At 40.2% G+C, this 16,400-nt stretch overlaps 3 protein-coding genes and 1 long non-coding RNA gene across 6 annotated transcripts; 3 read left to right on the top strand and 1 right to left on the bottom strand.

Annotated features, from left to right (window-relative positions):
• Positions 1 to 530: 530 nt before the first annotated feature.
• On the top strand, positions 531 to 2,935 carry LOC131534646 (major histocompatibility complex class I-related gene protein-like). Of its 2 annotated transcripts, XM_058767651.1 has the most exons (6): positions 531 to 637; positions 725 to 841; positions 939 to 1,220; positions 1,467 to 1,583; positions 2,581 to 2,613; positions 2,724 to 2,935. In XM_058767651.1, exons 1-6 carry the CDS (start codon positions 544 to 546, stop codon positions 2,738 to 2,740), a joined length of 660 nt encoding a protein of 219 aa, XP_058623634.1. In that variant the 5' UTR covers positions 531 to 543; the 3' UTR covers positions 2,741 to 2,935. The 2 variants fall into 2 exon arrangements, with proteins under 2 accessions (XP_058623634.1, XP_058623633.1); XM_058767650.1 differs by having other exon boundaries at positions 531 to 841.
• Positions 2,936 to 3,305: 370 nt separating this feature from the next.
• LOC131533845 (uncharacterized) lies at positions 3,306 to 5,892 on the top strand. The gene has a single exon (XM_058766275.1). It carries the CDS (start codon positions 4,027 to 4,029, stop codon positions 5,890 to 5,892), a length of 1,866 nt encoding a protein of 621 aa, XP_058622258.1. The 5' UTR covers positions 3,306 to 4,026.
• A 4,169-nt stretch (positions 5,893 to 10,061) lies between these two features.
• On the top strand, positions 10,062 to 16,297 carry LOC131534911 (major histocompatibility complex class I-related gene protein-like). Of its 2 annotated transcripts, XM_058768028.1 has the most exons (6): positions 10,062 to 12,021; positions 12,356 to 12,589; positions 13,592 to 13,870; positions 14,966 to 15,247; positions 15,335 to 15,448; positions 15,800 to 16,297. In XM_058768028.1, exons 1-5 carry the CDS (start codon positions 11,907 to 11,909, stop codon positions 15,421 to 15,423), a joined length of 999 nt encoding a protein of 332 aa, XP_058624011.1. In that variant the 5' UTR covers positions 10,062 to 11,906; the 3' UTR covers positions 15,424 to 15,448; positions 15,800 to 16,297. The 2 variants fall into 2 exon arrangements, with proteins under 2 accessions (XP_058624011.1, XP_058624012.1); XM_058768029.1 differs by lacking the exons at positions 10,062 to 12,021; positions 12,356 to 12,589 and adding an exon at positions 13,087 to 13,259.
• Positions 13,115 to 14,437, bottom strand: LOC131534913 (uncharacterized). The gene is made up of 3 exons (XR_009269469.1): positions 14,172 to 14,437; positions 13,768 to 13,836; positions 13,115 to 13,187 (listed from the first exon to the last, which is right to left on the bottom strand). It is a non-coding gene; the product is annotated as an uncharacterized LOC131534913 (long non-coding RNA).
• Positions 16,298 to 16,400: the final 103 nt, after the last annotated feature.

Genomic DNA, 16,400 nt, shown 5'->3' on the forward strand with positions numbered 1-16,400 from the left:
GGGTGTATCAACATGGATGTTAAAGTCACCAAATAAGATGACCTGGGCTGATGATGCACAAGCAAGTGTTAGCAGTTCGCTGAGTTCTGAGAAAAAGTCATTTTGCTGTTTAGGTGGTCTATAGATCAGAATAATTGTGAGGGGACAGTTTGAGCTGACCTTCAAAGCCATGTATTCAAAAGTCTCAGTATAGTGAAAAACCATCTGAGTGCGTGTTATGGAGTTATGACCAATGACCGCAAGGCCACCTCCTTTACCAGATAGACGCGGCTTAGACAAGTACTGATACCCATTCGGTGTAAGCAGATTAAGTTGGATGAAATCATTAGGTGTTTGCCAAGTCTCAGTAAGAAATAGCATGTCCAAGTTGGTATCTGTAATTAATTCGTTTAGATAGGGGCCCTTATCCGAGATGGAGCAACAGTTCAACAGAGCCGAGTGGTTATGCAGTACTCCTGTATTGCCAGTAGAGTTGACAGTTGAGGCTGACTTTTTTACGTAGACAAGCGCTCGCGATGGATGACAGTCTCTTGATAGACGTAAATGTGTCTTTATTTCTTAACAGGTCATGAAGTTCATCAGGTGATGGGTCTTTGTGAACAGAATGACAATAAACTTGGACAAATAATAAGCAAAACTGCTTATAGAGGCTCAACATTTAATGAGCTGCTTTTTTTTGATGGAAAATTCACATACCAGGTATTTTCAAATTACACGCAACCAGAAATAAAACCCGATCTTGAACTGTCCAAGCTACGTCTTGGGAAGTTGTATTACCCAGCCTGCATAAAAACGCTGAAGAATTACCTTAAAAAGAGACAAACTCAACTAAACAGAAAAGGTATAATGCAATCTACAACCAATAGCCATAATTTTTTTAATTTATAGGTAATATTCCCCTTCTACTAATTTTTCTTTGCCCGTCTTTCCTTCTGCAGTGAAACCACAAGTCAGACTCATCCAGAAAGAAAACACAGATTCCGAAGGGTCTCGTGTGAGTTGTTTGGCAACAGGATTTTACCCTCGTCACATCAACCTGACCCTGTTCAGAGACGGGCAGCCTGTAGCTGATCATGAGATCACTGGAGGAGATCTGCTGCCCAATGATGACGGGACGTACCAGATGAGGAAGAGTCTGGAGATCAGTGCTGCAGACAAACACAAATACACCTGCTCTGTCACACACCTCAGTCTGGACAACAAACTGGACGTCGCTTTGGGTAATGAGCTCTTACAGAAAACACAATCTAACAAATAAAACAAAAACAATTGAAGTCAGTCTCTAAGTCTGTGGTTAATGTTTCAGTGTTTAATCACAGGGAACCATTTAAATCAGTGATTAATTCAGTTCTGACAATTTTGGCTCTGATGTTGGTGTTTGGAGCTGCAGCTGCGGTAATGAGCTGTGAAAAAAATTACAAATGTCACAGAACTGTGTTTCTAATCATTTTGTTAACTTTTTCCAGAATCCGATCCTGGTGAACCGTTTAAATCAGCGATTCTCTCAGTGCTGATAGTTTTGGCTCTGGTGTTGGTGTTCGGCACTGGAGCCATCATATATAAATGCAGGAGGAGACGAGCAGGTAGGACAAAAACTGAAATCAATGATAATTAGCCTAGTTTTCTTTATAAACAGAGCCGATCCTAGCATTTTGGGGGCCCTTGGCAGATTTTCAAAAGGGGCCCCCACTACCTACAGTTTCACCTACCCACCACCTCCCATCCTCCAATTCACATATCCTACACTGACACCGTATTGTAAAGTTTTAGAAAATTCTTATTTATCTTTCATGTTATAAATGTGCAGATAAGCGTATATTTCATATTATATACTTTTTTTTTTTTAAATTATAAATGTTTGACCATTACTTTCAAAGAAATATATCAAAATTTAAGATTAATGCTTTAATAAAGCAAAAACACCTGCTAATGGGTTATGAAAATTAGTATTATTAATTATTGTTGTTCATAATAATAAAAATAATAATCTCTTTTCTAGACTAGCTTGTTTTAGTCCAGATTAAAATGCAAAAATATATATGTGCAAACAAACATGTAAATGAAAACATGTAAATACTGTTTTGACTTCCTTTGTATTTCTGTGGTTCCATAAGTGCCACCTCCTGTCAGAAAATGAACTTGCATTTTTATTAAGCCTGTCCGCAGTTTTTTTTTTTTTAAGAATTTGTATTATAAATTACCTCAAATTATTCACTTTTGAAGTGCCCACGATAACACAGTGCACGACACTGTTGTTACATAACAAAGCTCTCATGAAATGCCAAATTAAATCGACAAAACACAATGCAACAGCCACCATTTCAACATCAGCTTTATACAATCCATCACTTACCCTTATCTTGCTCACTTTCCTTCCTATTTTTCCTCGTCTCTGCAGCAGATTGAAAGTGCCGCTCCGCTTTGACACTAAGGGAAGGCGGGGCCTTGCGTAATTTACGGGGACCCTGCACAACTTGAGTAGTGAGCGTATAGGGCTGATTGGCTCTGTTTATAAAATACTTGGATAAAATTTTATAAAAATATAAAATTTTTATGAATAACATCCTTTTTATTTTGTAGATTCATTCAGATGTGGTTATTCTGCTGCTTCTAGTAAGTACATACTTTAAACTTTTTTTTCTTTTCTTTTTTTGCTAAGCATATGAATTAAATTTGTATTATCTTTTTGCATATTCAGATCATTGATTAAACTTTTTTTTCAGCATCAAGAACAAGTTGAAACAACAACATAATCAAATAAATATCATGAAGCTACATGGATTGACATCAAACAATGCTGTGTTAAATATTAAATGGTTAGTACACAGACCATAACAGTGTTATTACACTTGTTCACGGGGTGTAGCCATCTGTGACAAAGTGACCTGTCCCTGTCGGTTAGCGCAGCACATACACACTGCATCTTACCTCACTCCTCCTCTGTAATTCCCTGCTGAGGCGATGTGGGTGCACACGCACGCCATTAGCATACTGGTTTCACATACACGCAAACATATCCACTCCATCTCCATCCCCGACAGTGATCCACGCTGCGCATAACCACACACACACATACATATATTTTGGAGTTATTTTTCGTTTTCTTTTGGTTTTGTTTTGTGTTGTAAACTTACCTGTGTTCAGTGTTTGTTTGTGTCTGTGTAGTCGGTCTTTCGCGTTGCTCTCCTTCTATCGGCCGGCTAACCTGAGCGCCACCCAGTGGCCTGGCTATGTAGTGCCAGAGTTTGTGGCGCTGGTGTGAAGCAACCGAAGCCGACTCGTCCATTGTTTGTCTTAAAGGGAAGTAGGAAATGTTGCGTTGTTGTTGCAATCTGTTTATTTCTGTTATTTTTGTATATATTCTTTTATTTAACATCTGAAAACATGCAGTGAATGTTATAGTTATGTATATTTGTGTGTTATTGTAAATATGTACATACTTACCTTTTTATACTTACCTCAACCTGGTTTAATCCGAGGGGGCGGGGCTTGAGTTATAAAAGGGAGCCCCAAACCAGGGTAGGTTGCCGTGAGCAATTTCAAAGTTTGCGTGTGTATATGTACACATTTATCCGTTTGTTTTGTTCTTTTGTACAGTGTTTTCTTTGTTACTTTGTATATAGCTTTGGTCATTTTTATACTGGGATTGTTTCACCTCTCAAGCACTGTAAATAAATCGTCATTTTTTTTCACTTAACATCTCTGCGAGTATTGCCATCATTTTGTTTTGGGTAAATTTTTATATTTTTTGTCAACTTTTTTGGGTTGGGTGAACCCTTTCGCCTGACGACGGGCCTGCGAAGACCCGTTGTCTCACATTTGGTGTCAGAAGTGGGATGGCTACTCGCAAGACTGTGACGAGAGGCAGGAAGCCTAGAGTCCAAAGCTGTGGCTGAGAAGGATGTGGCCTGGGACTCTGTCGACTCTACAGAGGATGAGAGAGAGGGGGATTTCCCATCCGTTCGTCCCAAGTCCACGTCACCTCAAGTCAGACCCGTCTCTCCTGCTGCATCATCTGGAGGGGGGATGTATGCTGTGATGCGTGATTTCCTGAGCGCTCAAGAGCAGAGAGAGCAGCGTTATCTTCTGGAGCTAAAGAGTCTACGAGAGTCGATTCTGCAAGCTGTCCGTCCAGCTGAGAGGTCGAGTGATGTTGAGAGCCTACGGATGGAGCTCCCAACGCCAGCTCAGCGCAGAAGTACAGCTTACCAGAGAGACCGAGACTCACCAACCAACATGGGGTCCAGCAGCCAGCCGACGCTGCGAACCGAGCCGAAGTTGCCAGTCTTCCAGCAGGGGGAGGACATAGAGAACTTCTTGCGTCGCTTCGAACGTCTGGCTAGAACCTGGAGGTGGCCAGAGGACGAGTGGAGTTATCGTCTTGTTCCACTGTTAACCGGGCAGGCGCTGGAGGCATACTTAGCTATGGATGAGGACAGAGCAGAGATCTACGCTGACCTGAAGGAGGCGCTCTTGGAAAAGTTCAACATCTCTCCAGAGACCTACCGTCAGCGGTTCCGTGCAGGTTCTATTCCAGCTGGAGAGTCACCAACTGAAACTTATAATCGGCTGCGGAACTTGTACCGTCGTTGGGTGAAGCCTGAGCGGCATACAAAGGAGGAGATCGGTGAGACAATCGTCCTGGAACAGTTACTCCGTGTTCTTCCCTACGAGATTCGAGTGTGGGTGAAGGAACATGAGCCAACAACTGGACTTGATGCTGCTAAACTGGCTCAGCAGTACATCAACGCTCACCGTGGTAGTCAGCGCTCTCAACCCACGAAAGGTAACTTTAAAAGCTTTCCCAGTGGCTCTGATGAACCTCATGTTGATTCAAAAATTGCTCATGCACAGAAAGTAGTTCCAGAGAAAAGACTTGTTTGTTATTACTGTCAACAACCGGGTCACAAGGCAACAGTGTGTCCGGTTCGTAAATCTAAACTGACTGGGTTTTGCTATGTCCCAAGAGAGGAGGACATTGATATGAACAATACATGCAAGACACAATATGTTCAAGTGACTGTAAATGGACAATGTTTGAATGCTTTGTTGGACACTGGTAGCTCTTTATCTTTGCTCAAAAGAAGTCACATGTCACATGTTCCATTTGCTAATCTGGTCGATGTACAATGTGTTCATGGGGATGTAAAGCAGTACCCTCAAACTGAAGTTAATGTGTGTGTACAAGACCAAACGTATTTGTTGAATGTGGCTGTTGTTGATGATTTACCTGCTGACATGATTTTGGGAAGAGATTTACCAGTACTTACTGAACTTTTGCATTCTACCAGAAACTTTGTAACCACTTCTGGCCATGCTGATGTTGCTTGTCCGGTTGTAACACGAGCCCAGGTAAAAACAGGTCTGCAGCCATTGCCCGACTTACACCATAGTCTGTTGCAAGGTGGGACTAAGGGCCCCAGAAAGACACGTCGTCAACGACGACTAGATAAAGGTCTTGGTACCCCAGCCCCTGAGATCCAAATTGAGGGTCTTGAAGTTCATGGCTGGAAGGTCCCAGAAAACATTGCAGAACTGCAAAAAGCTGATGAGTCATTGAAACCACTGTTTGCTAAAGTGTTTGGGGAAAAACCAGCTGACATGTGTGGGGAAAAATATGTTATCATAAATGATGTATTGTACATGCAAACCCCTGAATTCACCCGTTTGGTTGTCCCTACATGTTGTCGTCCCATTGTTTTACACTTAGCACACAGTATTCCATGGGCAGGGCATATGGCACTCCAGAAAACATACACTCGCATAAGCTCACGATTTGTTTGGCCCTCCATGTACACTGATGTACAGACTTACTGCACCACTTGCCCCACATGCCAAAAACCAGTGCTGTGCGCCGACAGGATAGGGCACCTTTACTACCTCTTCCTGTGATCTCTGTCCCTTTTCAGCGTATCGCCATGGACATTGTGGGACCTCTGAACGGAGCAGTGCAGGTCACCAATATATCCTGGTCATCAGTGATTATGCGACAAGGTATCCTGAGGCTTTCCTCTTCGCTCCATCACTACGCCCAAGATCATCAATGCCCTCATCCAGCTGTTCTCCAGAGTGGGGATACCAGATGAAATCCTCACAGACCAAGGGACCAATTTCACGTCCACGGCTGATGAAGCTACTGCATCGACAGCTAGGCATCACTGCGATTAAGACCAGCCCATACCATCCCCAGACTGATGGACTGGTGGAGCGTTTTAACCAGACGCTCAAGAACATGCTCCGCAAGTTCGTCTCTGACACTGGAAGGGACTGGGACAAGTGGCTACCATTCTTGCTGTTCGCCTATAGGGAGGTACCACAAGCATCAACAGGCTTTTCTCCATTTGAGCTCCTGTATGGATGGCGGGTCCAAGGGCCGCTGGATCTCCTGCGGAAGAGCTGGGAGGCCACTTCGTCGGATGAGACGGCGAAGTCGGAGAAGGGCATTGTCCAGTACGTCCTTGAAATGAGAGACCGCCTGGAGTGCTACAGGGAGATGGCCCAAGAAAACCTCCGACAGGCCCAAAAAGCTCAAAAGAAATGGTATGACCAGCACGCCAGAACCCGAGAGCTGGAGCCTGGAAAAAAGGTACTGTTATTGCTTCCTACCTCATCGAACAAACTGTTGATGAAATGGCAAGGACCCTACACAGTTGTTCGCAAGATGGGACCAGTGACATATGAAATTCATCACCCTGACAAAGGCAAGGCAACACAGACTTACCACATTAATCTGCTGAAGGAGTGGAAAGAGCCACCCAGCAAACCTGAAACATCGCTGCTAATTCGGGAAGTGGAAGGGGATCAGGAGGACGAACAACCAGAGCCGACGGTGAGAGAGACAGCACAGCCAGCAGGTGTTGATCTGCTTCATCTGGAAGAGTCCAAACAAGCTGAGCTGCACCACCTTCTGGACCAGTACCCTTCGTTGTTTCGTCAGAGGCCTGGGCGGACCAACCGGGTACAACATCAAATCCACCTTCTTGATCCAACACCTTCCCGACAGCGGCCGTACAGAGTACCTGAAAGGCTGGTGGCACCCCTGAAGGCAGAGATCGAGACGATGCTGGAGTTGGGAGTTATTGAACCCTCCAAGAGTGAGTGGAGTAGCCCAATTGTTATCGTCCCGAAGAAAGACAACACCTTGCGCATCTGCATTGACTTTCGAAAACTGAATGCCCAGTCAAGATTTGATGCTTACCCTATGCCACGCATCGATGATCTTCTGGAGAGGATTGGCCAAGCCAAATACATCACCACCTTGGATCTTTGCAAAGGGTATTGGCAAGTTCCCTGGAGGAGGCGTCCAGACCCTACACGGCATTCCGGACCCCACTGGGGCTATTTCATTTACTGTGTTACCGTTCGGGTTGCATGGGGCACCGCAACGTTTCAACGCCTGATGGACCAAGTCCTCAGAGGCTGTGAAGAATGGTCAGCCGCTTATCTGGATGACGCCGTCATATACAGTATGACTTGGGAAGACCATCTTCTGCACCTTGAAAAGACCCTGAGTAAGATTCAAGAGGCTGGCCTGACCTTAAACGTGGCTAAATGCGAGTGGGCAAAGTCAGAGACTAACTACCTTGGATACCACCTAGGAAATGGGGAGCTGAGGCCTCAAGTGGACAAGGTAGAAGCTGTTCGACGTAGTCCAAGACCGAGAACTAAGAAAGAGGTCCGGTCTTTCCTGGGGCTGGTGGGATGGTATCGACGTTTCATTCCCAACTTCTCCACTACTGCTGTCCCACTAACCAACATGCTCTGCAAAAATGTGAAGAACCCCATTACCTGGACTGAGGAGTGTGATTCAGCCTTTAACATCTTAAGGAAACAGATGTGTTCATGCCCAGTCCTCAAGAGTCCAGACTTCACTAAGGAGTTTGTTGTGCAGGTGGACGCTTCTGCTGTGGGGATTGGAGCAGTCCTGGTCCAGGGAGATGCGGGTGAAGAAAGGCCCATTGCTTACCTGAGCAGGAAGTTGCTGCCAAGAGAGACTCGATACTCCACAGTGGAGAAGGAAGGCCTGGCGATCAAGTGGGCATTGGAGAGCCTCAGGTACTACTTGTTGGGAAGGGAGTTTATCCTTGAAACAGATCACAGAGCCTTGACATGGATCCACACAATGAAGGATCACAACTCTCGTGTGACCAGATGGTATCTCTCCCTGCAACCATACCAATTCAAAGTTCGACATCGACCTGGGCCCCAGAACAAGATAGCCGACTACCTGTCTCGGTACCCGGTCAGTTCGCGGCCTGGAGAGGGGGGAGGTGATGTGACAAAGTGACCTGTCCCTGTCGGTTAGCGCAGCACATACACACTGCATCTTACCTCACTCCTCCTCTGTAATTCCCTGCTGAGGCGATGTGGGTGCACACGCACGCCATTAGCATACTGGTTTCACATACACGCAAACATATCCACTCCATCTCCATCCCCGACAGTGATCCACGCTGCGCATAACCACACACACACATACATATATTTTGGAGTTATTTTTCGTTTTCTTTTGGTTTTGTTTTGTGTTGTAAACTTACCTGTGTTCAGTGTTTGTTTGTGTCTGTGTAGTCGGTCTTTCGCGTTGCTCTCCTTCTATCGGCCGGCTAACCTGAGCGCCACCCAGTGGCCTGGCTATGTAGTGCCAGAGTTTGTGGCGCTGGTGTGAAGCAACCGGAAGCCGACTCGTCCATTGTTTGTCTTAAAGGGGAAGTAGGAAATGTTGCGTTGTTGTTGCAATCTGTTTATTTCTGTTATTTTTGTATATATTCTTTTATTTAACATCTGAAAACATGCAGTGAATGTTATAGTTATGTATATTTGTGTGTTATTGTAAATATGTACATACTTACCTTTTTATACTTACCTCAACCTGGTTTAATCCGAGGGGGCGGGGCTTGAGTTATAAAAGGGAGCCCCAAACCAGGGTAGGTTGTCAGTTTACCTGGCGAGCGAGCGTGCAACTGTGGTGCCGTGAGCAATTTCAAAGTTTGCGTGTGTATATGTACACATTTATCCGTTTGTTTTGTTCTTTTGTACAGTGTTTTCTTTGTTACTTTGTATATAGCTTTGGTCATTTTTATACTGGGATTGTTTCACCTCTCAAGCACTGTAAATAAATCGTCATTTTTTTTCACTTAACATCTCTGCGAGTATTGCCATCATTTTGTTTTGGGGAAATTTTTATATTTTTTGTCAACTTTTTTGGGTTGGGTGAACCCTTTCGCCTGACGACGGGCCTGCGAAGACCCGTTGTCTCACACCATCATTTCAGAAATGTGGGGGACAGAAGTGACAAATGTAATACTTTAAAAAAAAATCTAATTGACAAACAAACATCTCTGGCTGCGAGCAGGAGCACTTGAAGTAGACAATGATCTCCTGGAGAGAGTGAATGAGTGTGTTAGAGATGACATTTAGATATTGATTACACCTGTGATTTTTGTTGAACAAAAAAATAAAAATAAACGATTGCCTGTCTTTTTTTGTAATTGTGAAGACAGCAAGTTTTTTTTTTGTGTCGATATGGAAAATTTTGTCAGAAGCAAAAGGTATTCATGTTAAATAATTATGTTATTATATTATATATTATGTATACATTGTGTTATTTTAATAGTAATGGGTTGATATTTTATGCATACAATATGGATATAATTTGTTATAGTAAAGAAGACAAATGCCATCATGCATAAATAAATAAAAATAATAATGAATAGATATAAAAAATAAATATAAACATTTCTATCTAATTTTTATTCTTTAATATTTTTGGCTACATTTTCCTAATAATTATGATTGATTTATATTACTACAAACACCTTTTCCATTTTTATCATAGAATAAGGCAGAAAATATATTTTATAGTTTCTGTAGCTAATGTAATAAATGATAGGTCAATTAGTACTGCATTATTCATATACTTTATTCATTTATCACCTGGTGATGACTTGAAAACACTCAAACTGTATATTGTCACAATCGTGTATTCATTTCTGCTTTTTATTCAGCTTAGCTACAGTGATAGCTGGATGCCTTTGTCCATATTAGGGATTTCCTGGCATGCATAAGTTGTTACTTCTATGAGTGAGTTTTGGATTTTCTGGTACATTTCAAAATACTTTACAAAATTTACCCATGTAAAGTAGCTCTTTCTAAATTCATGGAAATCATTGAATTCATTGAAAATAGTTGCATTTTCTGTAACGAACATGAGGAAGACTTGTCTCATTTGTTTTATAATTGTGATTTGTTTTTTAGATTTTGGTCTGATGTTAGTTCCTTTTTATTTGTTCAAGAAATGTTAATAACATCCTCTCTTTAAAAGATGATATTTGCACTTAATCGCACAAATTATTGAGTATATCGTTAACTTTTACATTTTTCATGGTAAATATTACATTCATAAACAAAAATTTACGAAATGCATACCAAAATGTAATTTATTTTTATTAGAAATTGAATCTTTGAAAAAAAATCTCTAATGCAAATTAATAACAAAAAGAATGACATACTGCTAGGTTTCATGTAGGAATTTTTTCTTGTATAGGCTGGTGGTCATGGCATGTAGCCTATACAATTTTTCTTGAGGGTATTGTTATCTGGCCTACTAAGGCACAAAAATGCCGCATTAATTCAAGTATATATTGCTGCAGCCCGGAGACCTCCAAGTGGGAGGGACTTATGCCGCAAGTAGGTTGGGACAGCTCCAAGAGGGAGGGTAGGTTTAGGGTTGGGTTTGTAGGGCATCTTAACAAGGCCCAACCCATTTGGAGCTGACTCCGACCAGAGCCATAGAGAGACAGAGGCTGTGTTCGAAATGCCATACTATCATACTACTCTTACTATTTATGCAGTATCCAGTATGTATGCTGTGCATAGTATGCAAATTTTCTGTATGCATGGAATACCCGGATGACCTACTATATTTGCCAGAATCTGCTAAATATAACTCAAGTACACAGAAATCAGTAGCTGTGTTCCAAATGGCATACTATCATACAACTCCTACTATATTGCAGTATGCTGTGTGTATACTATACTGTGAATAGTATGTGAATTTTCTGTATGCATGGAATGCCCAGATTACCTGCTACATTTGCTGAAATTTGATGTATGCATCTGAAGACACTGCGTGGGATACTGTTTCCCAGAACGCAACGCGCTCCATGTGACGTTTCATCTTCAAACGCGTGAGTGAACTGGAGGCGGGGAATAGTAATTATAAATGTAAGACTTGTATATGTACGTATATACATATACATGTAAACTACAAACTATCACTGTGTATCTAAAAACAATAGTAGGACATAAATTGTACTTTAATCTCTGAGGCACGTTTCCGATCAAGTCAAATGATGTCACCTTTATCTCTAGCGCTTAGATTGTTTCAAAGATATTAAGTAATAATAATATTGCAGCAATATAATATATAAATAACAATAATATTTCAATTATGCAAACAGAATTAAATTCCCCTGTCAAGCAGCTCTAAAAAGAAACGGAGTGTATTTACACTAAGGACAAATAGACCAATTTGTTGGCAGAGACTATTTACATAAACTCCGACCACTAATGCCTGGCTGAGATAAACAGAACTGCAAAAGACACGTGTTTTTCAGTAAAATCCACTATTATTAATTTTTTTTTTTTATAGTTATATTTTATGGGTCACACTACATGCCATGTTAGGACCAAACCAAATCTCCAGGTTCTCATACGAGAACCAGGCTGAAAAACTTATGTGCACCCCTGGTCATGTGCCTGTCTGTCAATGGAAGGAAGCCACGCCCCTATTTTGAAGCTCCCACCCCGTTTTGGAGTTCCCGCCCCCATTTGGAGATCTCCAGGCTGCAGTTATACCCTTCTCCCCTAGCCTGTAACATGTTGATAGATAGGCTACCTGTTTAAAAATGTGCAGGTACATTTTTGCAACACATTTTAAGACTAGAAGCATACAGTGCAAATGGACAGGATTTCATGTCCTCATCTTTTTACTTGTACTTTCACTTCCATCTGCGTCACATGGTAAGTAGGCCTAGTTTATTGTTTTACATATTAGAATTTTAAAACCTACTCCTGTACAATGAATTAAATGAAAGATTAATGAAGATATCATCTCATATAGGCTAATGTCCTCTCTTACCTCAATAGCGTGTTACTCATATCACTTTCATGCTAAATTAAAGTGAAAGTCATCTGCAAGATTTCAAGACTTACATTTTAAATCAAAAACAAATATGTGGATACAGTTTAAAAGTTTTATTTTAGCCTAGGCGTAGGCTACTGTCTCGTATTGTAGAAATAGATACAAAGCATTTGTTCATAATAACAAGAAAAAAACAATCAATTTGTGTTTCAGGTTTTCACTCTTTGTGGTTACTTTCAACTTATATTCAAGGAGAAACACAGTTCCCAAAATTTAGTTGCACAACAACTCTGGATGACATTACAGTCGGATACTATAATTCAGAGAGGTATATTCCAAGAGGGAATACGACGAATGAGGATGATGTGATTGATTCAGATTACATAAAGGGTATAAGTGACCACATGTATAACTCCTTTATAAGACGATCTGCACTGTTCAGAGAGAGTAAGTATGGTTTTCTGGATTATTTTTTAACCTATTCTATTTTAAAATGCAATTCATACATATTTAAATACATCTTTATGATTAACTTATAGATAAAGTCTGATTTTAAATTTATTTTGTGAGGTCACATTTTGATATTAGAATAAAAAGAAAACCTTTTATAAAAAGTTCAGCTTAATATTATTTCTTTATTAAAGATAACAACAATATTATTGTGCTTATAATATTCGAAAAACATTTGTTTGCAAAATCAAAAGTCGTGTGTGTTACGTCCTCTGTCGTGTGTGTCATGTGTTGCCGCCTCTTGTTTCCATATTTGGTCTTGTTCCTGTCCTTGTTAAGTGTGTGATTATCAGTTAAGTCTTGTCCAGCCGTGTTTCAGTAATTATAAGTGATTGTCATGTGTATTTAGTTCCTGCCTGTTTAGTTAGTTTTCGTCTGGTCTACTCGTTATTCCCCGGTGTTCCTGTCTGTGTCAACCTTGCCTTGTCTTGCCCTGTCCTGATGTCCTCATTAAAGACTGTTATTTTGAAGTTACTCCTCGTCTGCGTGTTCCTCGTTCCTCCCTGCTGTGTGCACCGTGACAGTGTGGTCCAATCTCCATGCAGAAAACACATAAAACAGGAAGTTATATCATGCCCCCTGCAGACCCTCATGACTGTGTGTCAAGGTCAATAAGTCCCTTAACATAATTAATTATATTTAAAAAATATGAGTTAATTAAATTTTTAAGTTTAGCTTGTAAAATATCATGTGATGTGACTTCCCCAAATTTGTGATATTCATCAATTAATATATATATTTTATATTTATGTTTCTGAAAATATTAATTCACAGATATACAGTATAAGGAAATTATTTATTTTAGAAGACATTTTGTCATTGAGTTATTAAATTGAAAGTTTTCTTTAAAATGGTTTGCAAAACAAAGCTTTTTTTGTTTTTGTTTTTTTTGATGAAGGAGGCCACTCCATGACAATCTCTGCCTTATTTTCCTCACAGGTTTTAATGTTTATCAGACACTGGTTGTCTGTGAGCTGCTGGAACCTGACAAGTCTGGAAAGATGATTATCAAAGATGCTGCTGGAGGCTGCACCACAGATGAAATGTGTTACTTTAATGACATGTTTACTTACACTGTGACTGTAAATATTACACAAGAACTGATCAAACCTCACCTGGAAGAATTCAAGCAGGAATTTGCAACGTTCTTTTATCCAGTTTGCATGACAACTCTCAAGAATTACCTTAAAATAAGAAGAGGTCAAGTGAACAAGAGGAGTAAGTCCTCAAGGACACATCTGTTAAGATTGTTAAAGGGGTCATCGGATATAACATACTTTGGTTACAATTTCTCAATAGTAGTGTAAAAAAACACCTTTTTTACACTGTCAAAATCAGCTCTGTTTTCAGCAAGCCGTTTTTAGTCCATGTTGCTTTAAATGCTAATGAGCTCTGCTGACTCCTCCCCTCTCTTCCTGGGGTGATGAGCAGTACTGTTTACTTTAGCCACAAAACTGGCTAACTAGCACCTTATTAGGAAAGGCGATTTGCAAAGATTCATAAAAACCCTTATACTCACTTCTGTAGATGAAGCTGGATCACGAATGATTTGCGCTAACATTTATGCAGATTGATGATTGGCGCATTCACTTCAAAGAGAAAGTAACTTTAATCCTCTGCATCTTCAGCGGCTCAGATGTCGGGAGTAAATGACGACTGCTATATTCATTATTACATCCAACAACAAAACACCTTAATCGCTTAATCGGAGACATTCTTGTCTTCCCCTTCACCTGAGTCGACACAATGGCTGTTTACAGCGCACTCAGTTCACTCAGCTCACTCAGGGCGGGTCTAAGGTAAGATGGCCTTGTCAATCAATTTTCGTGGGAGGGGCCTGTACAGAACTTCATAATTCTGACAGGAATCTCAGAACAGCCTGATTTGAGAAAGGGGATTTTAAAATAGTGATTTAAAAAAAAAAAAAAAAACACTGGGTGGATTTTTATAAATTATAGGATGGATGTGTACACACACTTCCAACACACATTTATGTTCAAACTACTTGAAAAGTGAATTTTGCATCCGATGACCCCTTTAAGATTCATAATACAAATCTTCTAGATGTTTAAAAACAATCATCAGGCTCATAAGTAAACTTAAATGTGACCCATTGTTATGTTTCGTTTATTTGTCTTTCTTGGTCCCCTGTTTCCTGGCCTTTTGTTTTAGCTTTTTAATTTAATAAAACCTAGTACTATTGAGACACTACCCTCTGTTTACCTGCCTGTTTCTTGGCTGGCCTGGTGTTACACCCATGCATTTATAGATGTGAACATTTCTTTGAAATTACCTTTTTTTTTTTTTATACAGTAACGCCCCATATCAGGCTCATCCAGAAAGAAAACACAGATTCCGAAGGGTCTCGTTTGAGTTGTTTGGCAACAGGATTTTACCCTCGTCACATCAACCTGACCCTGTTCAGAGACGAGCAGCCTGTAGCTGATCATGAGATCACTGGAGGAGATCTGCTGCCCAATGATGACGGGACGTACCAGATGAGGAAGAGTCTGGAGATCAGTGCTGCAGACAAACACAAATACACCTGCTCTGTCACACACCTCAGTCTGGACAACAAACTTGAAGTCACTTTGGGTAATGAGCTCTTATTGAAACAAAAATAATCCAATAAACTATCTTTAAATAATGTTTTTAACTGATTGTAAAATTTTCCTATTATAGAAAATGATCCTTCCAGATTTCACATATGCGCTGCTGTCCTGGTCTTTGTATGTGCGATATGTGTGATTTTGGCAGCCATGTGGATGTGAAGGCAAGGAAGACAGATACCAAGAGGTATGACTTGAAATTCTATGTGTTTTCTCAAGATAGCATTTTACCTATTTGAATTTACAAAATAACTGGAATATTTGTTTGTGTCAGTCACAGCATATTTTGTAAGGGTGTAACGATACACACATTTTAGTCAAATTCAACAAATCTCAAAGCTTCAACCTTTTTGCCATTTGCCATCATTGTCTTTGGTCACACAGAAACTAAAATGTTCCCAAACACCCAGTCTGTGTCGGGGGACACCAATTCTCTAATAGTATTTTAGTTTTATTTAATTATTTTTATTTTTATAAGACTTCGTATCAAAAGATACAATACAATTGTTTACACCCCTATATCTATTTACTCTTTCAGGTTTCTTCTGATAAAGGTGCTTCAAGTGAGTAGGCTGTCTGAAAAATTGTTCTGTAACTGAAATTGTAATCTGTAATTTGTAATTTGTTGTTTTGTGGATCAAACTGAGGTAAATGGAGCCATTTTCACAAAAGTCTATTCAGTTAAAGAATACCGAATAGATCTTGAACTCATAGACTGATGAACCTAGTCTTTTCTATTAAAGAAAACTTACCACTTGGCAGTGTGATTTAAAGTCAAACACTTGAATACAAATTGATACGTCTGAACAAACTTCAGAATGCAGCTATGCAGATGAATTGTCTGCATGTTAAATCATATTTATGTGATTTTACACATTAAAGAAAGTTGTTCTTAATGTATGTATAGTTTTGTTTTTGTGCATTACCTTTTACCTTTGAGAATCAGCAAGTCTCTCTGCCTACATTTCATGTGTGAGTTTGTCACTCTGTCATAACTGTGTGTGTGTGTATACTGATTGCAAATAAAACATTTACATAAAATATTGCCTATTTGTGCTTTTAATATTGTTTATTTTAATGCAGTGTTTTCAGACATGACATGTTTATTATTGGGTTAACAAGGTTTTAAATCATTAAAA

The sequence above is a fragment of the Onychostoma macrolepis genome, chromosome 25 (assembly GCF_012432095.1).
Source record: "Onychostoma macrolepis isolate SWU-2019 chromosome 25, ASM1243209v1, whole genome shotgun sequence".
NCBI classification, from domain to species: domain Eukaryota; kingdom Metazoa; phylum Chordata; class Actinopteri; order Cypriniformes; family Cyprinidae; genus Onychostoma; species Onychostoma macrolepis.

What these genes read in the sequence shown, in the direction of transcription:
- LOC131534911 (XM_058768028.1), top strand. Translation starts at nt 11,907, where the DNA reads ATGTGCAGGTACATTTTTGCAACACATTTTAAGACTAGAAGCATACAG. An exon ending in ATCTGCACTGTTCAGAGAGA is followed by an intron (nt 12,590 to 13,591) that starts GTAAGTATGGTT and finishes TTTTCCTCACAG; the next exon opens with GTTTTAATGTTTATCAGACA. An exon ending in CAAACTTGAAGTCACTTTGG is followed by an intron (nt 15,248 to 15,334) that starts GTAATGAGCTCT and finishes TTCCTATTATAG; the next exon opens with AAAATGATCCTTCCAGATTT.
- LOC131534646 (XM_058767650.1), top strand. Translation starts at nt 544, where the DNA reads ATGTGTCTTTATTTCTTAACAGGTCATGAAGTTCATCAGGTGATGGGT. An exon ending in AACTCAACTAAACAGAAAAG is followed by an intron (nt 842 to 938) that starts GTATAATGCAAT and finishes TTCCTTCTGCAG; the next exon opens with TGAAACCACAAGTCAGACTC. An exon ending in ATGCAGGAGGAGACGAGCAG is followed by an intron (nt 1,584 to 2,580) that starts GTAGGACAAAAA and finishes TTTATTTTGTAG; the next exon opens with ATTCATTCAGATGTGGTTAT.
- LOC131533845 (XM_058766275.1), top strand. Translation starts at nt 4,027, where the DNA reads ATGTATGCTGTGATGCGTGATTTCCTGAGCGCTCAAGAGCAGAGAGAG.